This window comes from Podarcis erhardii (genome assembly GCF_964252035.2).
Source record: "Podarcis erhardii genome assembly, chromosome: 1".
Classification (NCBI taxonomy): Eukaryota; Metazoa; Chordata; class Lepidosauria; order Squamata; family Lacertidae; genus Podarcis; species Podarcis erhardii.
This window is the reverse complement of record NC_138497.1, coordinates 126149257-126170913: the sequence shown is the minus strand read 5'-3', so window position 1 is coordinate 126170913 and position 21657 is coordinate 126149257. Positions and strand designations below refer to the sequence as shown.

The window sequence follows — 21657 nt, the reverse complement described above, 5'->3', positions numbered from 1 at the left end:
AAATATGTGTTGAGGAAACCAGAGAAAGGAGCTGAGGGAAGTCCGGGGGTGGAGGTTGGTGTTTGTTTGTTTGTTTGTTTAGGGGGAGGGGAGGGCAAAAAAAATGGAGGGGAAAAATAATATATTGTGGATGATGTATTTTTGATAAAACTATTGTGTTGAAATTTTTTAATTTTTTTTAGAAAAAGGACTGAACTTCCTGTGCAATCCACATTGGACAGTATCTCCGCCCCCCCCCCAATATAGGTGGGACAACCACTTGTCAATCACCCGACATCATTATTGCATCAGGTGCCTAACAGGAAGGTGGCCCCACCCACCTGTCAAAAGCTAGCTCAGTGAGATGGGGAAAATAAGGTATCTGAATTGCTAGGCTAAAAATCCTGCTCTTCTATATGAAAGGTTAACAAGGGAGACCTTGGTACTTTTTTCAGTTATATAATTATATTATCACTCTAACCAATATCAGGTTTAACATTTACAGGCTAAGGTTAAAGCAAGAGTAAGCTCAAATCTATGGGGGATCATGGTGTGCGGTAAAATAGGTAAGGGACGCCAGGATAGTTAAGTCTAGTCCAAGGCGACTATGGTGTTGTGGCGCTCATCTCACTTTTCAGGCTGAGGGAGCTGGCGTTTGTCCACAGACAGCTTTCCGGGTCATGTGGCCAGTATGACTAAACTGCTTCTGGAGCAATGGGACACTGTGATGGAAACCAGAGCGCACAGAAATGCCATTTACTTTCCTGCCGCAGCGGTACCTATTTATCTACTTGCACTGGTCTGCTTTTGAACTGCTAGGTTGGCAGGAGCTGGGACAGAGCAACGGGAGCTCACCCCATCACGGGGATTCGAACCGCTGACCTTCCGATTGGCAAGCCCAAGAGGCTCAGTGGTTTGGACCACAGCGCCACCCGCATTCCGTTTACCTTTTATATCGACATTATTAGGTGTTCATGAGGTGAACACCTTAGGCTTAGATTTGCTCACTGTGATCCTGTTGCAGGGATTTGAACTGCTGACCTTCTGATCGGCAAGCCCAAGAGGCTCAGTGGTTTAGACCACAGCGCCACCCTCATCCCTTTGTGTAGTCTATTACCATTGCTTATTAAAAATCCGCTATCAAATTAAAAGAAAACCAAGTGAGCAAAATGAACGGCATAGTGTTGATTCCTCTTACCTCATTGGTTCTTCCGGGATTCTTTTGCTCCTTTAATTGCTGCAGAATGAAGGAATGTCTCAAAGTGAGTGACATTTATGTTCATTTTTCAGTATATTAACCATTCAAAAACACAGTTCAAAGACCAACGTGTCAGGTGCCAAACCATGGTGCACATTTTGACTAGCCAGGGGTGAGCAACACCCTAACACAAACTTCACCAACCTAGTGCCCTCTAGATGTTCTGTATTCCAACTCCCATCAGCCCTGGCCAGTGCGGCCAATGGTCAGGGATGATGGGACTTGTCGTTCAATAAACATCTGGAAGGGTACCAGTTTGACTACCCCTTTACTAGATTCTCCCAAAGGAAGCTCTGGATGGAACTAGTCAACATCAGACTCACAGGTGGCAATATTGTGCAATTATATTTCACGTGAATCATGAAGGATTTTGTATTAAATCTTTCCCCCTCTCATTGAAAGAGAAATTTGCGATATTGTGTCTCCCCACGCCCCCAAAATGAATACTTTCATTTCACTTTTAATTTGTATATTGCCTTTCTATATTACTACACACAAGGCCATTTACAAGCTGAAGAAACAACAAAATAGACGCCTAATATCAATCTGATCCTATGCAAAAAAGCCGTAATAAAAACATAACTTATATCCACTAAAGCAATATTCAACAATCCAGTAAAAATCACTCTGCGGGGAAAACCGTGAAGCTAGCCAATGCATCCACATAGCTCCATCCTTATTTCAGACATTGTGATATATTGATATAACGTGATGTTTAGCTGGTGACATAGCACAATTTTGAAAACCAGATATTGCCCAGCCCTGGTTATGGGTCTGTAAAGCAACCTTAGTTTGTGCTATACAGTGGAACCTCAGGTAACATAAACTTCTGGTTACGTTACCGGCAAACCCGGAAGTGTTTCGCTGCGCACGCATGCGCAGAAGCGAAAAAAACCCCACCTCTGCGCATGCGCAGAAGTGGCACCTCCGGTAGCAAAAACTTCAGGATACGGCCGGACCTCTGGAACAGATCCTGTTCGCAACCGGAGGTACCACTGTATAAGAAATGTACCAACATTAATATGGAGTATAACTGAATTAATGCACATGTAAAAAACCCCCACATTTTTAAAAAAACAAAGCAGGTTAGTATTTAAAAATTACCATATTTTTCCGTGTATAAGACGCCCCCTATTTTGGGGGACTCCAATTTAAGAAAACACCCCTCAGCACTACCTGTGTATAAGACCAGCCCCAATTTTAAACCTACTTTTTTAGTAAAAAACAAACAAACAGCTAGTCTTATAAACGGAAAAGCTCTGGCACAGAAGAAAAGAACAAGAAGACTTTGTACGAAAGCAATCCTGTCAAGGAATAGGCGTGTTTGTGTGTTGTATGTCATTGTACATGCATAAATACAAATACACATGTATGTGTGTATTAAATAAAAGCAGAAGTGAATACAAAACGGTGACAGATTTGCTAGTTGTAGCCTGTATGGAATGTATACCCCTTCAATACACAAACATCAGTAGCACAGAACGTTTTGGGGGACAACCAAGACAGAACATTATGAAGATTATTTTGAGAATCTGAATGCCAAAAAGATATGCCTCACCAGATGTCTAAATTCTGCTGACAAGCTTCCATTCGACTCTTCCATGTTCATCACTTTGGAATTCGTCCCCAAGATGTTAAATTTTCTAAATCTTCAGTGAAAACAGATTTTAAAAGTTTTTTGGAGACTAATCAATTCACTGTGTAACAAGAACAACAAGCAGTAGCGTACACAAGAAGTCAACGTACCCTTTAACAGCAATTTTCTCATTGACATCTCTGCAAAGAAATAAAAATAGTGAGGGGAGATCCATTATATAGAGCTGACAATGTATGTGGCAAATTTATCCATTTTACTGTATTTTTTTTTAGTGGGTGTTTTAAGCAGTGGTAAACTTCTCCAGTGTGCAAATGTTATATACTGCAGGACCTGCTATTTCAAAGATGAGCAAGACCTGTCAGCAGAAAACCATACCAGAATTTTTACTTTTGAGTCCTAAACAGAAATAGGGAAAGTGTGAAAGCTGGGGAAGGATAACAGGGATCTATTGTCACAGGTGGAATCAGGGTAAGCTTTAAATGGATTGTGTGGATGCAATCTCAACGCTACAGCCACTAGTAGATTGTCTATTTTCAGTCACCCTTCATGATGTTTCTTAGAAAGTGGAAAGCTTTCAGAGAAGCTTCCTTCTGGTTGGAATAAAGGTGGCTACACTTAAATGGGCAGAGAAAGAGGGCAAAGGTAAATAACAACTGATGCTTCAGTTTTGAGTGAAATTTTGATTTGGACATCAGAAACATATGCAAGGCGCCACTTACTTATCAAATATAACTTGCACCTTCAATTTGTAATTCAGTTCCTGTAGTTTCACCAGTAATCTGGAAGCACAAGACATGTATCACTAGTGTGTTAATGAAGAAATCACTCCCATCTTTAACTTCATGACGAGCCCTGCATTCCCTTCAAGTTCTCAAGACAACAAAGAAAGCTTCCTTTCCACACATAGCAACAGGGGAGCTGATTCATATACTGAAGATCAACGTGTGCCCATCCCATACCACAACGTTTTAGAGAAGCAGCCCCCATCTGGTTTTGTCATGCACACACTTACCAGAAGCCAGCTAATAGCTGGAACACCACAGATCGTTCAGCTCAACCAACCACTACCTGACAAGTGCTCTGTAGAATTGGCTTTTCATCAGATAAACTACTAGAGCATGGGTAGGCAAACTAAGACCCAGGGGCCGGATCAGGCCCAATCACCTTCTGAATCCGGCCCGCGGACAGTCTGGGAATCAGCGTGTTTTTACATGAGTAGAATGTGTGCTTTTATTTAAAATGCATCTCTGGGTTATTTGTGGGGCATAGAAATTCGTTCATTTCCCCTCCCAATATAGTCTGGCCCCCCACAAGTTCTGAGGGACAGTGGACCGGCCCCCTGCTGAAAAAGGTTGCTGACCCCTGTACCAGAGGTAGTGAGAAATTAGTACAGTCAGATATGTTGCCTTAGCTGTAAGTTTGCAACTGGTCCACAAACAGAAACGTGACCCTTTTTCCAATTACCACCCTTTTGTTTGGGCACAATTTTCCTCTGTGGTTTGGACAAGACATGGTACCATTTTCTCCCTGGTTTGGAGCTGTAACATTACAACTAATGTGGCATGGCCGCCTTGAAACGTGTTGCTGGTTGGTTGTTTTTAGTTGGTTGGTTGGTTGGTTGGTTGGTTGGTTGTTTTAAAGGGACAGTAATCTGGATCATTTAAGGGGAGGGAGAATTACCTGAGTTTTACTGTAAATTGAACTCCAGTCTTCACGACCAACGGTCTCTGAGAGTGGGTCGGCATGCAAGGCTGTCTTTCTACCACGAAGGAACTGGACAAGGGATAAAGAAATGGCATTCTAATTTGTCTCGACAAGAGAACGAATTATGGCAAAGGGCACCAAAGAGCGAAATTAAAAATATAATATATTTTATTATTTTGGTTCATTTTTAATGGACCCCAAAACCCCAAAACAAAACCCCCAAACCTACCTCTGAATGAGTTGCTTGAAGAGGCCTAATGTCCGTTCATACAGCCCATTTTTCTGCTGTGGGATGGGGTCTGTGTCGTAGGTAAACTTCTGTTCCAACTCCTCCAGCTTTTTAAGCTGCTGGCGAATTTGCTGAAGACTCTCTGCTACTGTAGTAAACCTACCATTTATAATAATAATAATAATAATTTTTTATTTATATCCCGCCCTCCCCAGCCGAAGCCGCGCTCAGGGCGGCTAACAACAATAAAATAACACAACATTCTAAAATCATTTCATTATAAAATTAATTCAAATCAAATTGATGGCAACCATTGGGCTAGAGTCCTGTAAAGATTGCCAAAGGAGGGAGTCAGGCTGCGCCCTGGCCAAAGGCTTGGTGGAACAGCTCTGTCTTGCCGGCCCTGCGGAAAGATGTCAAGTCCCGCAGGGCCCTAGTCTCTTGTGACAGAGCGTTCCACCAGATAGGAGCCGCAGCCAAAAAAGCCCTGGCTCTGGTTGAGGCCAGCCTAACCTCTCTGTGGCCTGGGACCTCCTAGATGTTTTTGTTTGAAGATCGCAAGGTCCTCCGTGGGACATACCGGGAGAAGCGGTCCCATAGGTACGAGGGTCCTAGGCCGTATAGGGCTTTAAAGGTTAAAACCAGCACCTTAAACCTGATCCTGTACCCCACCGAGAGCCAGTGCAGCTGGTAAAGCACTGGATGAATGTGATCTCGCAACGAGGACCCCGTAAGGAGTCTTGTATTTTAGAAGGCTAAGCAATGCAGCTAGAGCACAGCAGAGTTAAGGCTTGAACACTCTCTACTTGACCGGGGCAGGGGACAAATTTCTTTCATCTAGAAAGAAAAGTAAAAGCAGTGCTTGCATATCCCAACCTTAACAGCTTTTCATTCTGCAAAACATAGGAGTACAGCATGTCCCAGCACCTGAGATCAAAACACTCCTGCGTCAGAGTGTTCAGAGACTTGGGGTGTGGGATGGAGGGAGAGAAAAACTTATTCCTCCAAGGCCTGCAAAGCCAATGGACAGAGGGGAAAAGAAGCCAACCTCTGAGGCAGCTCAGGAACCTGTTTTGTCTTCCTGTCAGGGTGCTCGACAGGGCAGACCCAACAAACATCCTGCTTCTGTACACTGAGAAGGCAGGAGGGGGGAAACTGGCCTGGAGAGAAAAGGGAAGAGATTGCCCTTGTCTTCCTTAGTTAATGCCTCCCGCGGTGTGGAGCAGAGAGAACCCAGTGTTTGGACCAATGGATGTTGCCAAGCGCAGAGGAGAATCTGCAGGAAACGTTTACTGTATTAACCTGCTTTCTTTCCACTGTGCAGTTGCAATGTGGAACTCAGGACCGCAATACCTCCAGGACCGCCTCTTTCCATATGAACCTACCCGGACCCTGAGATCATCTTCTGAAGCCTTCCTTTGTGTGCCTCCTCCTCAAGAGGTCCAGAGGGTGGCAACATGAGAACGGGGCCTTCTCTGTGGTGGCTCCCTGTCTCTGGACCGCTCTCCCAAGGGAAGTTCACCTGCCCCTTCGTTATACAGCGGTACCTCGTTTTGAGTCCGCCTCGTCGAGCATCCATTTTGCCAAACGTCCGCGGCAAACCCGGAAGTACCGGAACGGGTTACTTCTAGGTTTGCCGCTCGCACACGCTTTGTCTTGCGTCCTTTTTGTCTAGCGTCCGGTGCTCCGGAACGGATCCCGATCGCAAAACAGGGTACGACTGTACACCTTTAGGCGCCAGGCAAAAGTGTTCCTCTTTAACCAGGCCTCTGGTTGACCTGATACGACATCTTATACCCTTTTAAAATGTGGCTCTTTTTAGGGGGGGGCGCGTGTATTATTTATTGGCTTATTGTTCTTATTTGGATTTTATATATTGTGATCTTTTCTGTGAACCGCCCCGAGACCTCTGGGTATAGGGCGGTATATAAATTCAAAATAAAATAAAATAAAATAAAATAAAATAAAATAAAATAAAATAAAATAAAATAAAAAAGTGGTCTCCTATCCAGGCACTGAGCAGACTCAGACCTGCTTAGGTTCAATAAGGGTGCTTCAAGGCTGTGCGAAGGCTCCCATTTACACTCCCCGCTTCCCCAAGCAGCTTTGGAAAAGCAGCCTCTACCTACAATTCTCAAGCAAGTTTTGAGGGCTCGGTTCTTCCAGACTTCTCCCCAAAAGGCCTTGATTAGAAGAGGCCTACCAGTTCTGAAGCTGGTCCAAGCAAGCATTGGGCGGCCCTCCAATGCAAGCCATTTGCTGCCGCTGCTTCCATTCCACCAGCTCCTCTCGAATCAAGGCGTTCTGGGTGTGTTCCGACACATGCAGCGCATTGGCTATTCTCTGTAGCACATCCTAGCGACAGAGAGCCATTCAGGAATGAGTAAGAGCATTTAGAATTCTAAAAGTCATCTCGCATCAATAGCATTTATTATTTATTAAATATGTAAACTTATTAAATTTATATTAAATATGTCAAAAAAAACCTCAGCTTGCATTAACTAGCCACACACAAGGCATGCAAGCTCCACCCCCCAGTCGTTCTTAGACTTCTTATTGGGTGAGCAACACAGCCAAGCAACACAGTTGGAGCCTCCCTCCTCCCTGTAAATTTATTAAATATGTCCTCATATCTTGATTAGTTGAGAGGGGTTGTATGTTTGGGGACAGAGAGGTCCTCCTTTGAGGTCTCTGGTTTTTTGCCTTCAGGGTGCGCTTCCGAGCCTCGCCAGTTTTTCCTTCTGTAAAATGGGTACTTTGCAATGACCAGGAAAGCTGCTCACATTTCCAAACATGCCTCCACATGCAGAAACGTTTGCAGTAATACGCTTTGGGAAGTGCAATAGGATACATGCTCAGTTTGTGCAGGGAACCAACTAGAGTGGTACCTTGGTTCCCAAACGCCGAAAACCTGGATGTAAGTGTTCCAGTTTTCGAATGTTTTTCAGAAGCCAAATATCTGATGCAGCTGTCGGCTATTGTTTCCGGGGTGCTTGCACCAATCAGAAGCCACGCCTTGGTTTTCAAACATTTCGGAAGTCAAACGGACTTCCGTAACGGATTAAGTATGGCACTTTTGTTTTTGCTATTTATTTTGCGCTTTTGTTTTTGAGGCTTTTTCGGCTAATTTGTTTTTGTGACTGTGTGGCTGTTCAGCTACTGATCAATTGTGTGACTACAGAAATGGATAAAAGCCCCCCACCCAAACATTGACTATCATCATTAATTTTTATCATCTACAATACTTATTTATTTTATAGTACTGTACAGTACATTGATTATCGCTTTTGTTTTATGGATCAATGGTCTTGTTAGATAGTAAAATTCATGTTAAATCAATCCGTTTTGCATTAGTTTCTATGGGAAAGCACGCCTTGGTTTTGGAACGCTTTGGTTTTGGAACGGACTTCCAGAACGGATTAAGTTTGGGAACCAAGGTACCACTGAAAGCTTGTTGAGTTTCTCCCTCTGCTGAAAGCATGGCCTGGAGCAGCCAATGTAATGGACTTTTCATTTCCTGACCATTGGGCTTTGCTGGCTAATAGCTGTCAAGTGTCCCTTATTTGAAGGGACAGTCCCTTATTCCAGCGCCATGTCCCGCTGCTGTCCCTTATTGATGGATGTCCCTTAAATGATGTCCCTTAAATTTCAAAGGAAGCAGCTCCTCTCCCTCCCTCCCTGCCGGCCAGGGAGGAGGGAGGCTCCAACTGTGTTGCTTGGCTGTGTTGCTCACCCAATAAGAAGTCTAAGAACGACTGGGGGGTGGAGCTTGCATGCCTTGTGTGTGGCTAGTTAATGCAAGCTGAGGAAGTTTTTGAATGCTGGATGCCATTTTGTTGCACGTGCTGCTGCAAACTTTGCAGTGCAAAGCCAGGCCGGGGAGCCATCTTAAGTTGAGGCTGCATAGGCCTTGTGGTGCATGTGATTCAGATTCTATTCAGTTGAACCTCTGGTTACAAAGTTGGTTGGACAGTGTTCTCGAAGCTACCAGCATGAGTTTGACCAGACTGCAGGAGGACAGGAAGACTGGAGTGCCTGGAACAGGTGAGGCTGCAGGTCCCTTATTTTGGCTGCTGGTCCCTTATTTTCAAATCTGTAAGTTGACAGCTATGTGCTGACTTGGGCTGATGTTCAACATCTGGAAAGTTCTGTGTGTTGGCTACCGCTGGCCTTGAATAAAAACCAAAGTTTCCCTGTACTTTGCAAGGAGAGATGAAGCACAAGTGGTCAAGATGTTTCCTAAGGAAAACGCCTGCCTGCCTGCCAGTTCCCCACCTGTGCTAAGCCAAGGGAGGGGGGAGGGAGTTGCATACCAGCAATTTAGACCAGTATACAATGCCTCTCCACAAGTTCACCAAAGAATCACCTGTCTCATGAGGTCAAGCTGCAAATACATTGTGTGGAGCTGCATTTTTTCCTTTAGGAAGTCTTCCTGGGTCATACCACAGGGCTCATTTTCTGCAAAAACAGACCAATTCCTGTGTTACGGCATTACATTTAAAGAACACTCTTAAGTTTGTAGAACTTTTAAAAAGAAAAGTAAAACCACATAGCTCAGCAGCTGGAATGTATTTAGGAGGGGAATTTTTTTTTTTTTTTTGTCCCCTTCAAAAGCAGAAGTGCTTGGAAAACCAGGAACCTATTCCTGCGCATTATAGACAAAGGTTTTAAGACCGACTTCCTTGTTAACGATGCTTAGGGAAACTGGTATTAATTCCATCCTCAAAGCCCACATATATATTGTGCCGTTCAACAGAAGAGTAAACCCTCGAGGGCGGACTTACATTCTTATCTCAAGAAACCAATGTTCCCAAACTCACAAGCTGTTCATAGGCAGCCGATTTAGAGTGTAATGAGAGGGAAACAAAGTTAAGTTTTTAAATTCATTCCTGTATTATTCCCTGGCAGAGGAGCTTGTGGGATTTTCTGTCTCAGGTGCCAAAGCAAACTCAGCCAGCCACATCCTGGGACCCATGGAGGAGACGCCATTTGCTTCAGGCAGCCAGATGTTTTGCGCAGACCCTCCCCAAACCTTCATTTTCTGAGGTAATTTGCTAGAGGCACTTAGCCAGGTATGGTGCGTTCTCTCTCTCTCACACACCCCCCCCCCCGGGTTTATGTCCAGTTTCAGAGATCCGTTGGGATAAAAAAAATATTAAATGGCAGAGGCCTGCATTTTTATAAAGGAAAAACAGCACATACAGAAAGGGTTAAGAGCTCCTCTCCCATCTGACAATCTTCCCTTTCTGTTAAGGCCTCAGGCCGTCTTCATAATGTTAAGTCCTGCATTCTGTCCCTGAGGAAACAATTGCCTGACTCCAGAGAGAAAATGTATGGTCCCAAGGGGTTTTTTTAAAAAATTCTTTTAAGGAAATAAGACTGAGAGAAAAGGACTACTGGATGGTTAAGTCCAGTCAAAGGCAACTATGGGGTTGCGGGGCTCAACTCGCTTTCAGGCCGAGGGAGCCGGCGTTAGTCCACAGACAGGTTGGTCATGCGGCCATCTTCTGGCGCAACGGAACACTGTGACGGAAACCAGAGCTCACAGAAACGCCATTTACCTTCCCGTCAAAACGGTACCTATTTATCTACTTGCACTGGCATGCTTTCGAACTGCTAAGTTGGCAGGAGCTGGGACAGAGCAACGGGAGGCTCACGCCGTCGCAGGGATTCGAACTGCCGACCTTCCAATCAGCAAGCCCAAGAGGCTCAGTGGTTTAGACCACAGCGCCACTCGCGTCCCTTTACCTTTTCTATAAATAAGCTTCACATGAAAAGCCGGCCTCACCCTCAAATCGCAACTCCCGACAAAGCATCACAAGCATTTTTCTAGAATGGTTATGGTTTTGAACCCCTGCAAAGCTGAACTGCTCACCTCTGACCTGCAAGGTTTTGTATTTGAAGTCATATTCGTCTTGCGCATCCTCCAGATTTTTGATGATCTGTTCAATTTCCTGGAAAAGCAATGACAAGCTTACGCACTGGGAAATGGCAAAGAATTCTTAAGTTGCCCCACCCACCTTTCCTACCGGGAGCTCAGGTTATCCCTCCCACCCCCTTTTATCTCTGCAACAATTCTGTGAGGGGTAAGGTTAGGCTAAGAGAGACAGAGACTGACTGGCCCAGTGAGATGTGTCTGAGTAGAGATTTGAACCCAAGCCCCCCCATTCCTAGTCCAACACCTGAACCACTATACCATACTGGCTCCTTATTATAGTGAGGTTTCGAGGACCGAAAGGAGAGACTGTTTAGTCATGACTTGTCTAAGTAAACCAATTTAGAGATCTAGGATAGTTAGTGACTCAGTAAAGACGTTCACACTTAACTCTGGTTTAACTTTAATGCTGGTTCAGATCCCAAACGTACAGGGATTGTGGAATGTGCGTTGAGACACTAGAAAGACCCGTTGGTGGTGCTGGGTTAAGAAAGCCCGCAAAACTGGCTCCCACTGCAGATGCAATGCTTAACACATCATCTTTCCATTGGTCCCAATCTGGCACGGGGCTTCAGCAACTCGGATGCTCCCAGACCATCCCTGGGACCACTCTTAACCATGACGATGCAAAAAGGTTCTGCACTCATTCTAAACCATGGTTTTCCAATCATAACCATGGCTTAAAATCAACCTTCCCTAAGCTTGGTTATGGATTTGGTATGACAACTAGCATTAGGATCTAGCTGGCTAGGGTTAAAGGTCATAGCCTGGCAATATCTTATGGACCAGCATTGGGAAAGGCTAGTTTAGGCAATTTCAGTGAAATTGAAAACAATGTAGGGCTTAACATGTATGTTTATTTAATTAATTATTGCCCATCCTTCACCCCAAGAAACCAGGGTGGGTTGCAGCATTAAAAACAAATATGAAACAACTTACAAACATAATGTGGGTTTCTAAAAACACTGTCTGGAAAAGGCGATAAGCCCAACCTCTCTTTGGTTGAAAACTTGTGGTCGCGTTTCTTCCCGCGAGATACCAAGATTGCAAGTGAAGTAAACTTGCAAGAAAGCAGATCACAAAACTCTTGACAGCAGCACTGATGAGGTAGTGCTGTGCAACTCCAAAGATGGACAAACCCCTGTCCAAATGCGGCAAGGAAAGACAAGTCCCGTATTTTGCTCTTGCACCTCTCAGCATGCCTTCAAGTACTTTTCGTCAACAAGTTTCAGCTGAAGAACTCCTGGACTTTCAATACTTACAGTGACTTTATCCTTCACGCTTTTGACTTTCGCATCTAATTCCTTCACTTTGCCCAGCACTACTGTGTTCTGCACAGTCCCCAGCTGCATCTGGAATGGAAACGAGAATGCATGGTGACATGCGGGAGGGACATAGGACTACAATGCCCATCACCCCTGACCCATGCCCATGCTGGCTGGGACTGATGGGAGATTGACAGCATCTGAAGGTCTGCAGTTTGTCCACCCGCATTGCTACGTACAAGAAAATAAACCCCCCAAACAAATTATTCTCTACAAGAGACAGGCAAACTAAGCACCTGCTCACTTGGAGAAATCTTTCAAATCAACACCGAATAGTGCAGTCCCACCCATGTGTTGTCAAACGTAAATCTCACTGAACCCAATGGGTCTTACTCCCAGAACAGAAGAATCTTTATTTGCATCAGCCACTAGCCATAGCAGTAAAATAAAATAAAATGTACTGAAAATAGAGGTAAAAACTTTACTAGAGAAAACACATTTTGGGAGTTTACATCAATAATCAAATACAGTGGTACCTCGGGTTACAAACACCTCCGGTTACAAACACTTTGGGTTACAGACTCCGCTAACCCGGAAGCAGTACCTCAGGTTATGAACTTTACCTCAGGATGAAAACAGAAATTGTGTGCTGGCAGGCCCCATTAGCTAAAGTGGTATCTCAGGTTAAGAACGGTTTCAGGTTAAGAACGGACCTCCAGAACAAATTAAGTTCGTAACTAGAGGTACCACTGTAGTAGATCTTATTCTAACTGCCCCCGTTAAAACCTTGCCGTTTTTGCTGTCACCTGATCATCTTGATCTGCTAAAAGAAAGGACACAGTAGCCATGGTTGAGCAACCCAGCGTGGAGAATAATAGAAGAGTAATAATAACCTCACTCCCGAAATCTTTATGAAGAGTGCAAGCCCGAAGCACGTGAACAACTGACTCAATACTGCCATCTCCACAGGGACATAACCGTTTTTCCAGTGGAATTTTTAGAAATCGACCCTCAAGTACCAGCCGAAGGCAGTACTGTATATTCAATCTTGCAAGAGTGAAAGCGCGTCTGTTTTTTGGAATTGTTAAATTTTGCAAACAGGGTGCCAAAGTGTCAAAATGACGAGGCGGAAAATAATCATACCATGGACAAAACTTCCTTAATGTGGCCAGATTATTCTGTTGCTTGATCTCTTACTCCCAGGTATATGGGAGTCATGACGGGATTTTAGACTCCAGGGAAAGGAGATGCAGGCTACAAAAATAAAAGTCCTACAGACGCTGCAATGCTCATTCCAATGCTTTGTGAATTCCAGCATTCCAGGGAACGCCTGGGGCGTTTAGTACTGTTGGTTTCAAAGGGAATTGGGGCTGAATTGGACGTCGTGGGAAACTGCATTTGTTTGCAGATGTTTTTTAACGGCACCAAGGTGACAAGAAATTCAGTCATGAGTGGGGAAAGTTTATAGAATATCTTAAAGGCCACTGTGTATACTTAAAAACGCTAGGAGGATTGTTGTAACACTTATAATGTAATATTAGTTAAGGTAAAAAAAGGAGATAAAATGGATTAGACAAATGTAATTAGATGCAAAAAATATAGAGGGGAATTGGAAAACACGCCGGGGGGGGGGGAGTCCGAGGGACCTAAGTAATTCCTGGAGTGTAAAAACTGAAAATGATGTGAATGTATAACAACACTGTTTAAAAAATGAACTATTAAAAAACCCCAACAGTAATTCAAAAGAAGAGATTGTTCCACAGCTGAGGTGCCAGCCCTAAGAAGGCTCTCCCATTCACTTGTTTTAACTTTGATGACACCCAGGTCAAGCAACAACAGAAACCCCCAAAGACAATCGCAGGCTCTGAGCCGACTTGACAGTAAAGGACATCTTCATGGAAGACCAGCCTGAGCTTCAGCATTTAATGTTGGGGCAGCACTCCACATGGCGTGCTGTGTGAATGTCGCTGTGGATCGCTAGAGGGCATCCCTCAATGACATGATGCTGTTTGCCCAGAGATAAAAAAGCAAGGGAGAAAACAGTTACCTTATCTACTTCCTCAGCCACCTTTAGGATTTTCTCTTCTTCATGCAGACACTTGGAGATCATCATGGCCATGAACATGGGGTCTTCCTCAAAAGTGTTCTAGAATACACCATAAAGAACAGGTTAACGCAAGCTGGCCCAGCTTCTCTCTCTTTTTGCTACATTTGCCTATAAAATAACAACAACAGGAGGAACTAAACAACATTGACCAGGGCATCCTCAGGTTTTGACGTCCCATCAAACTCAAATAAAAAAAGATGCTGAGTGCTCAAACTCACAACAGGTGAGCTGCCAAGAAGCAGATGTAGAGCCTATTCACACATGCACCTGGGCAAACCATAGTCCCGGGAAAAATCTGCACTTATTTATGCTCATCTCAGCATTTTGAATTTCTGAAGACAGATCACAAGTATCCCACATCCTTCAGAGAGCCACCTTATTGCAGGTAGAGAGTCAATATGCATAAACTTCACTACTGCAGATGTTATGTAGCACCCCAAATTTGGGGGGCCAGTTCAACACACAAGATCCAAGATTGTGGACCAGTAAGTGTTGAACAAACATTAAAAGGGGGGGAATCTGCCAACATCACCCTTGATTTGAAGACATGCTAAAATTTTCAGGACCGTAATACACAAAGCTGTTGGCTGTGAAGTACCGTATTTTTCGCTCTATAAGACGCACTTTTCCCTTCCTAAAAGGTAAGGGAAAATGTGTGTGCGTCTTATGGAGTGAATGCAGGCTGCGCGGCTATCCCAGAAGCCAGAACAGGGAGAGGGAGCGCTGCACAGCACCCCCTCTCTCTGTTCTGGCTTCAGGCTTAGCCACATGACGCCTCTGCAGGGCAGCGGGGAGCCTTCATCCCGCTGCCCTGTGGAGGCTTCGTGGGCTACCCCAGAAGCCAGAACAGCAAGAGGCTATCCCAGAAGCCAAATCCCTCTTGCTGTTCTGGCTTCTGGGATTCAGAATATATTTTTTTCTTGTTTTCCTCCTCCAAAAACTAGGTGCGTCTTATCAGCTGGTACGTCCTATAGAGTGAAAAATACGGTAATTGCATGTATTCATTTGAAGCACTACAATACCACTTTAACCATTCATGGCTTCCCCAAGAGTTTTGGGAGCTATAGTTTGTTACAGATGCTGAGAGTTGTTAGGAGATCAACTCCTCTCCTGTATCGAGAGGTTTTTAATGTTTGAGTTTTTTCTATGTGCTATATAAGCTGCCTAGAGTGTCTGGGGAAACCCAGCCAGATGGATGGGGTATAAATAACAAAATTATTATTCCAGTCCCAGAGGTGCAATTTCAAGAGTACCTTATGAAGATGGATTGACTGGATAAATAAATTGGTTTAGCAGTGTTCTTACGACTGTTCTCATTTGTTTCACTGGTACATGACCAAGAAAACTTCCAGCATTTACTATCAAGGCCCTTCTGAACGGAAGGATCATGGCGAGATCCTTGCATGAATGAAGAGAGTATGTAAACCATGTGAAGAATTTTACATACAGTGGTACCTCGGGTTAAGTACTTAATTCGTTCCGGAGGTCTGTTCTTAACCTGAAACTGTTCTTAACCTGAAGCACCACTTTAGCTAATGGGGCCTCCTCCTGCTGCTGCGCTGTTGGAGCACGATTTCTGTTCTCATCCTGAAGCAAAGTTCTTAACCTGAAGCACTATTTCTGGGTTAGTGGAGTCTGTAACCTGAAGCGTATGTAACCTGAGGTACCACAGTACTTTTTTTTTACTTCTCATTCACAAGGACATTACCTGTAGGTTTCGTTTGCTCTTCCTAATGTTGTGCTGAAGTAAAAAGTTGTTTTCCTGTGTGAAGCGGCTGTATTGGTCATCCAGCTGAGACAGCAGGTTATGGAACAGCAGAGTCGCCTGCGAAACATCGCTAGCAGCATGGTCCCTGGGAGATGAAGCAGTGGGAAATGTTCACTTTTAGCTTCTTTGCCCTTCCACAAACCTTCTTACAAGGCTCTGGGGCCCTTCCAGCAGCCTATTTTGGTTTATGATTTGCAGCAGCAATCCCAAATAGCAATACTGCGCTGCAGCTAGAATCAAATAGGTACATAACTGCATAATTATGCTAAATGATTGGGAAAACTTATGGAAGGTAAATTTGAAATTTACAGCCAGCTATAATATAAGAGAGAACATGATGAAAATGGCTCATAGGTGGTACCTCACTCCTTCCAGATTATCAAGAATGTATAAAAATTTGGCGAATGCTTGTTCGAGATGTGGAGGAAATAACGGTGACATGATCCACATGTGGTGGATGTGTGGAAAGATGAAGATTTTTTGGGGGAAAATATACGATGACTTAAAAAAGATGATGGGGATAACTTTTACTAAAAAACCGGAGGCATTTCTATTAAGTATTTTAGATAAAGAGATCCCAAAAAAATCTAAGAGAAGTGTTTTCGTATGCAACTGCTGCGGCTCGTATACTTGTGGCCAAGGGATTGAAAGATCATGAGGCTCCAAAAATAACAGATTGGCAAATCAAATTACAGGAATTGGTGGAGACGGCTCAACTGACTAGTAAACTCAGAGGAAATTCAAAGCAAAAATTAGCGGAAAAATTGGATGTTTATAAAAAATATGTAGTTTTGACTCCATGCTAGCATTCGAGTGATAAAGGAAATAAAAGGAGGTGGACTACAATTAAGGATTTATTATGTTTTCAGAATGTATTAGAAAAATTATATAGAAAGGTTTATTGTTTTGTGTACATTCAAATGTAAGATAAAACATATGCAAAGGGACTTGATAGGAAGTCAAAGTTGAAGAAAAGATTTTGGAAGATAAAAGGGGAAAAATATTTACTTTCATTATTATAATTTTCTGTGTGGGTGTGTGGGTGTCTGCACACATGTGTGTTGTTGTAAGCAATGTTTGGGAGGAAATAAGACGGTAAATAACAAATAACAAACTAAATATTGATGTATGTAATTTTTTTCTTAATTATATTTTGTGGTAGTATGGCTGTATTGTTTTTTGTAACATAAAACCATTCAATAAAAATTATTTTTAAAAAATAAATATAGAATCAAATAGGTACAAATAAAGCGGACAGGTGTGCCACCATTATGTTTCGGGTTGGAGCAGCACCAGGTACCAATGTTAGAAACTCAATATATATAAGCTACACACCAAATGGCTCCTTAAACCAAGGTTGTAGTCGCCAAAACAGAATGCCTAGTTGCCATTTTGGGGCAAGATGGCTCTGAAGTCTTGCTTTCCAAATGATGGACTGGTTGCGACCGATTCTCGGTTGAACATCTGGCTTGTTCAGATGACAACCTTGAGCTAGGATAAGAAGTTTAAGAACTTGAAGAAAAGTCACTTGATCCAGGGACAGTTCACATATATACAGTGGTACCTTGGTTCTCAAACGCCTTGGTACTCAAACAACTTGGAACCCAAACACTGCAAACCCAGAAGTCAAGTGTTCCAGCTTGCAAATATTTTTCGGAAGCTGAACGTGCTGTTTTGGTACGCTTCCGATTTGAGTGCCACACTTCCATTTTGAGTGTTACACTGAAGTCTGCCTGTTTCTGCTATTTATTTTGCATTTTTGTATCTGTGTGGAACCCAGTTCAGCTAATGACTGATTGTGTGACTGCAGTATGTTGCTTATTGCTTTCATTTTATAGATCAGGGGTAGGCAACCTAAGGCCCATGGGCTGGATGCGGCCCAATCGCCTTCTAAATCTGGCCCGCAGACGGTCCGGGAATCAGGTGTTTTTACATGAGTAGAATGTGTCCTTTGATTTAAAATGCATCTCTGGGTAATTTGTAGGGCATAGGAATTCGTCCTTTTTATCTTTCCTTTTTTCAAAATACAGTGGTACCTCGGGTTAAGTACTTAATTTGTTCCGGAGGTCCGTTCTGAACCTGAAACTGTTCTTAACCTGAAGCACCACTTTAGCTAATGGGGCCTCCCGCTGCCGCCGGAGCACGATTTCTGTTCTCATCCTGAAGCAAAGTTATTAACCTGAAGCACTATTTCTGGGTTAGTGGAGTCTGTAACCTGAAGCTTATGTAACCTGAAGTGTATGTAACCTGAGGTACCACTGTGTAGTCCAGCCTACCACATGGTCTGAGGGACAGTGGACCGGCCCACGGCTGAAAAAGGTTGCTGACCCCTGTTATAGATCAATGGTCTCGTTGGATAGTAAAATTCAGGTTAAATTGCTTTCTTAGGTTTTTTATTTAAAAAGTCTGGAATGGATTAATCCATTTTTGCATTATGGGAATGCATGCCTTTGATTTTGGAACAGACTTCTGGAACGGATTAAGTTTGAGGACCAAGGTACCACTGTATTGGCCTATTCCGACCTCTTTCTTAACGATATCTGCTACTGCTCAGGAAAAGCAATTTCGTTCCAGAATTTCATTCCGATTGAGCAGATAAAATGTAACTGGTAGGGTGGGGTATTAGTGTGCAAAAACAGTCCAGATCCAATGATTCCTGGTTGGTGGAGATGTCAGGCATTTTCACTTGGTCACAAGTGGTCAAGGACCAGATGCAAAATGCGCCTGTTAATTTCAAACACTGCCAGGTACCGTGATGTCATGCAAGTAACATCCTCAACAGGATGACAAGACTTTGTTAACAAGACTTAGGATGTTGTTGGCTCAACTTGCTTACATCTCAACATTAAACTGGTTGCCAAACAAGGGCTTACAATAAAACATGTTGTTTACTTGCTTTACCAAAACTTAGTTCCTATGCAAACATTATCTTCGGCACTTTTTAAAGCCCAATCGTTTTGACAGGAGAAAAATTAGGCCATGCACAGTTTGGAACACAATCTTATCATTTGACATCTCAAACACAAGTTGGCCTCTCACCAGTCTTTTTTTTTTAAAAAATAATTTTTTATTAAAATTTCCACAAAATTTTTATCACAACAAACAAAACATAAAACATAACAATAAAAACATACAACACATATAATTTCAACTCTTAATTTCTTATAACTTACTTTCCTGACTTCCTCATACCTCCCCTTTCTGTATTCTCATGTCTAATTAATTGGTCAACAAATCCTTCCCTTACTTTCAGCTTAATTTTAATAACATTCATTTTCTTTTAACTTAACCATTACCGCTATTAACGCGGTAATAGCGGCCTCTCACCAGTCTTGGGCTTCCAGCCACTGTGCCAGATACTGTCGTATCTCCATGGGGAAACTGTCATCGTAGAGCTGGTGTACTTGCTCCAGGAATTTTGAATCCAACTGCTGCAGTTTATACCACTGACTCATCCTGCAGAATCAAAAGGAGAACAGTTTTTAAGAAGACTTACCGTAACGTTCTCTATCACACTCCTCAGTGGAGATTTTAGCTTCCTCTTCTCTGAGATCAGAATGGAACTGCAGGCTACCAAAAGTTTAGGAAGCTAAGCAAAGGCAGAGAGACCTGCAAGCCAGTAACTTGTGCGTTCACAAGGCTGCTCCATCAGAAAATGGGTTAGGCCCAGCTGTACTAAAAAGCAAACTTGAATTCTGTGCCAAGCAACACTGCATTTTATAATGTTTAATATTCAATGTCTTACTATGTTTCTATATGTCCTGTAAGCCGCCCAGAGTGGCTGGGGAAACCCAACCAGATGGGCAGGGTATGAATTATTATTATTAAGCTATATGAACAGCAAAAATTTTCTGCCTTTGCAACAGGGAGTAAAAAGGCTAGTGGAGGAATTGTAAGGGTGGGAAATGGGGATGAGCAGGACTTAGGCTCCAATCCTATACCCACTTACCTTGGAGTAAGCCGCACTGAATGCAACAGGGCTTACATTTATAGCATTCTTCTGCTATAAGGTTAGGTGGATACTGTATGTAGGTACAAATAATTTAAAATGTACAGGACAATTGCCAAACTGTTTGGTATATGGACACATCCTGCAAAAAGTTCAGAAATCTCCCCTTTCTTGTGACTTACATTAATTCAGCAACTGGAGAAAAGAGGTGCAATCTAACCCCTAAGTTAAGCAGTATCACACACCACTGGGTTCAATGGGCAAGATTTAACAGGCATGCTTTTAACCCTTCCCCACTCAAATTAGAGGGACAAAATAATGCTTATTTGGAATGGGATGATGCTCAGTGCATTTCTGAATTGGCCCCAGACAGAATGCAATCTGGACCAAGACAAGTTGGGAGAAATAACTCAATCTTTAGCACCTTAATAACCAATTCCCTCTTGTTCTGCTTTAATTCTGCCATGGGCGTAGCCAGGATTTATGTTGGGCAGGGGGCAGGACTTCTGTCTGGTTCTGTCTAGCAGATTCAGAATGAAACGTCTCAAAAACAGCTGTTTTAAATTGTTTTCTTTTGACTCCAGGAAAAATCTGTCAAAATCTTACATCATTTGACAACTAGAAGGTAAATAAAAAAAAGACAGCTGGGTGTACCTCTCATGCAGTTAAAGGGTATACTTTGCAAAATTACAAAGAACACGCCTTTTAAAAAACAACAACCCTAAAATAAAACAAGATTTCTTGAATTTGCTGAAATCCATTTCACACTTCCTTCTCCAAATCCTTTTTTCCAATGCAGTTTTTCTGTGCACGCTCAGTAAGCATAGCCCATTGAGACTCCCCTGTCACCCCTGACCTTAGCCAGGTCTTTATGCTCAGCAAGGTACTGAATGGCTCTATGGTCCAAGTACTGGTGCAAGGCTGAGCAAGAGAGATGGCCAGTTAGTATTCTAAATTTCCATGTTCTGTAGACAATGGCTCACACATTTCAGGGAAGAATAAAATAATATGCCACATAGGTAAGTAACAAAAGCAGGCACTGCTAAATAAAGGATCAAAATCAGAACTGCTGTCATTAGAATGATCAAGATTATGGAAGCAGAAATAAATAAGAACTTTGTACCCCGATATCCAACACACGGGAAGTCACCCTTAATGGTTTAATTTTGTATTAGAATATTTTTTTAAAAAAAATTGTATTGTAATTTGATATTGTGAAAATGTGGCTCTTTTGGATCAATGGGATTAAAAATTAATAAAAATTATTATACAAAATCAGGCACTGATGTTTTCTAGGGAAAGGTACCTGCCAGGGAGGAAGATTGTGATATTTTTATTTATTTACTTGATGGGGGGGGGGAGCTGCCCGCCCCCGGCTACGCATTCTGGCTCCGGAAAATAAGTGCAATCGCCAGCGAAGCTTGCAACACTCAAGGGTTTGCGACACATTCCAAGAATGCAACTGTGCAGCCCCCATCATCTACGTATACTTGGAAGTCGCGTCCAGCTGCTTCCCTTGGCATGATGAAAAAACGAAAAATCTGAATGGCCAAAAAAAAAAAAAAAAAGGTTTTTCCTGAGTTACTGGTGCATTTGCACAGGAGGGGGGAGAGAAAAAACTTCGAAACCATTCGCACCATAAATTTAAAGCACCCTTGATGCATATTTTACATCTCCTCCCCAAATAAGAATCCTGGCACTATCAGTTGAAGCGTGCTGCGAATTGCAGTTCTGTGCGGAGTAAGCTACAGTTCCCCGATATATAGATATATATAGACATAGACACACACACACACACACACATATTTAGGGAAGGCAATGCCTAGAATTTACTCTCGCCTTACTCTCGCATAAATCGAGGGAACG

The 21657-nt window shown here is 43.0% G+C and overlaps 1 protein-coding gene across 1 annotated transcript in view; it reads right to left on the bottom strand.

Moving 5' to 3' along the window:
• STAT1 (signal transducer and activator of transcription 1) overlaps positions 1 to 21657 on the bottom strand; it is a gene marked incomplete at its 3' end in the record, with an annotated part of 31274 nt that extends 9617 nt beyond the window's left edge. Inside the window, exons 1-14 of the mRNA XM_081850385.1 lie at positions 21636 to 21657; positions 19170 to 19298; positions 15783 to 15927; positions 14015 to 14113; positions 11965 to 12054; positions 10643 to 10721; positions 9134 to 9225; positions 6971 to 7122; positions 4768 to 4926; positions 4515 to 4607; positions 3554 to 3613; positions 2984 to 3013; positions 2796 to 2886; positions 1178 to 1216 (exon numbers count right to left, since the gene is read on the bottom strand). Of these exons, the coding sequence (XP_081706511.1) occupies positions 1178 to 1216; positions 2796 to 2886; positions 2984 to 3013; positions 3554 to 3613; positions 4515 to 4607; positions 4768 to 4926; positions 6971 to 7122; positions 9134 to 9225; positions 10643 to 10721; positions 11965 to 12054; positions 14015 to 14113; positions 15783 to 15927; positions 19170 to 19298; positions 21636 to 21643 (1266 nt within the window). The 5' untranslated portion in view covers positions 21644 to 21657. The remainder of the gene's footprint in view (positions 1 to 1177; positions 1217 to 2795; positions 2887 to 2983; positions 3014 to 3553; positions 3614 to 4514; positions 4608 to 4767; positions 4927 to 6970; positions 7123 to 9133; positions 9226 to 10642; positions 10722 to 11964; positions 12055 to 14014; positions 14114 to 15782; positions 15928 to 19169; positions 19299 to 21635) is intronic.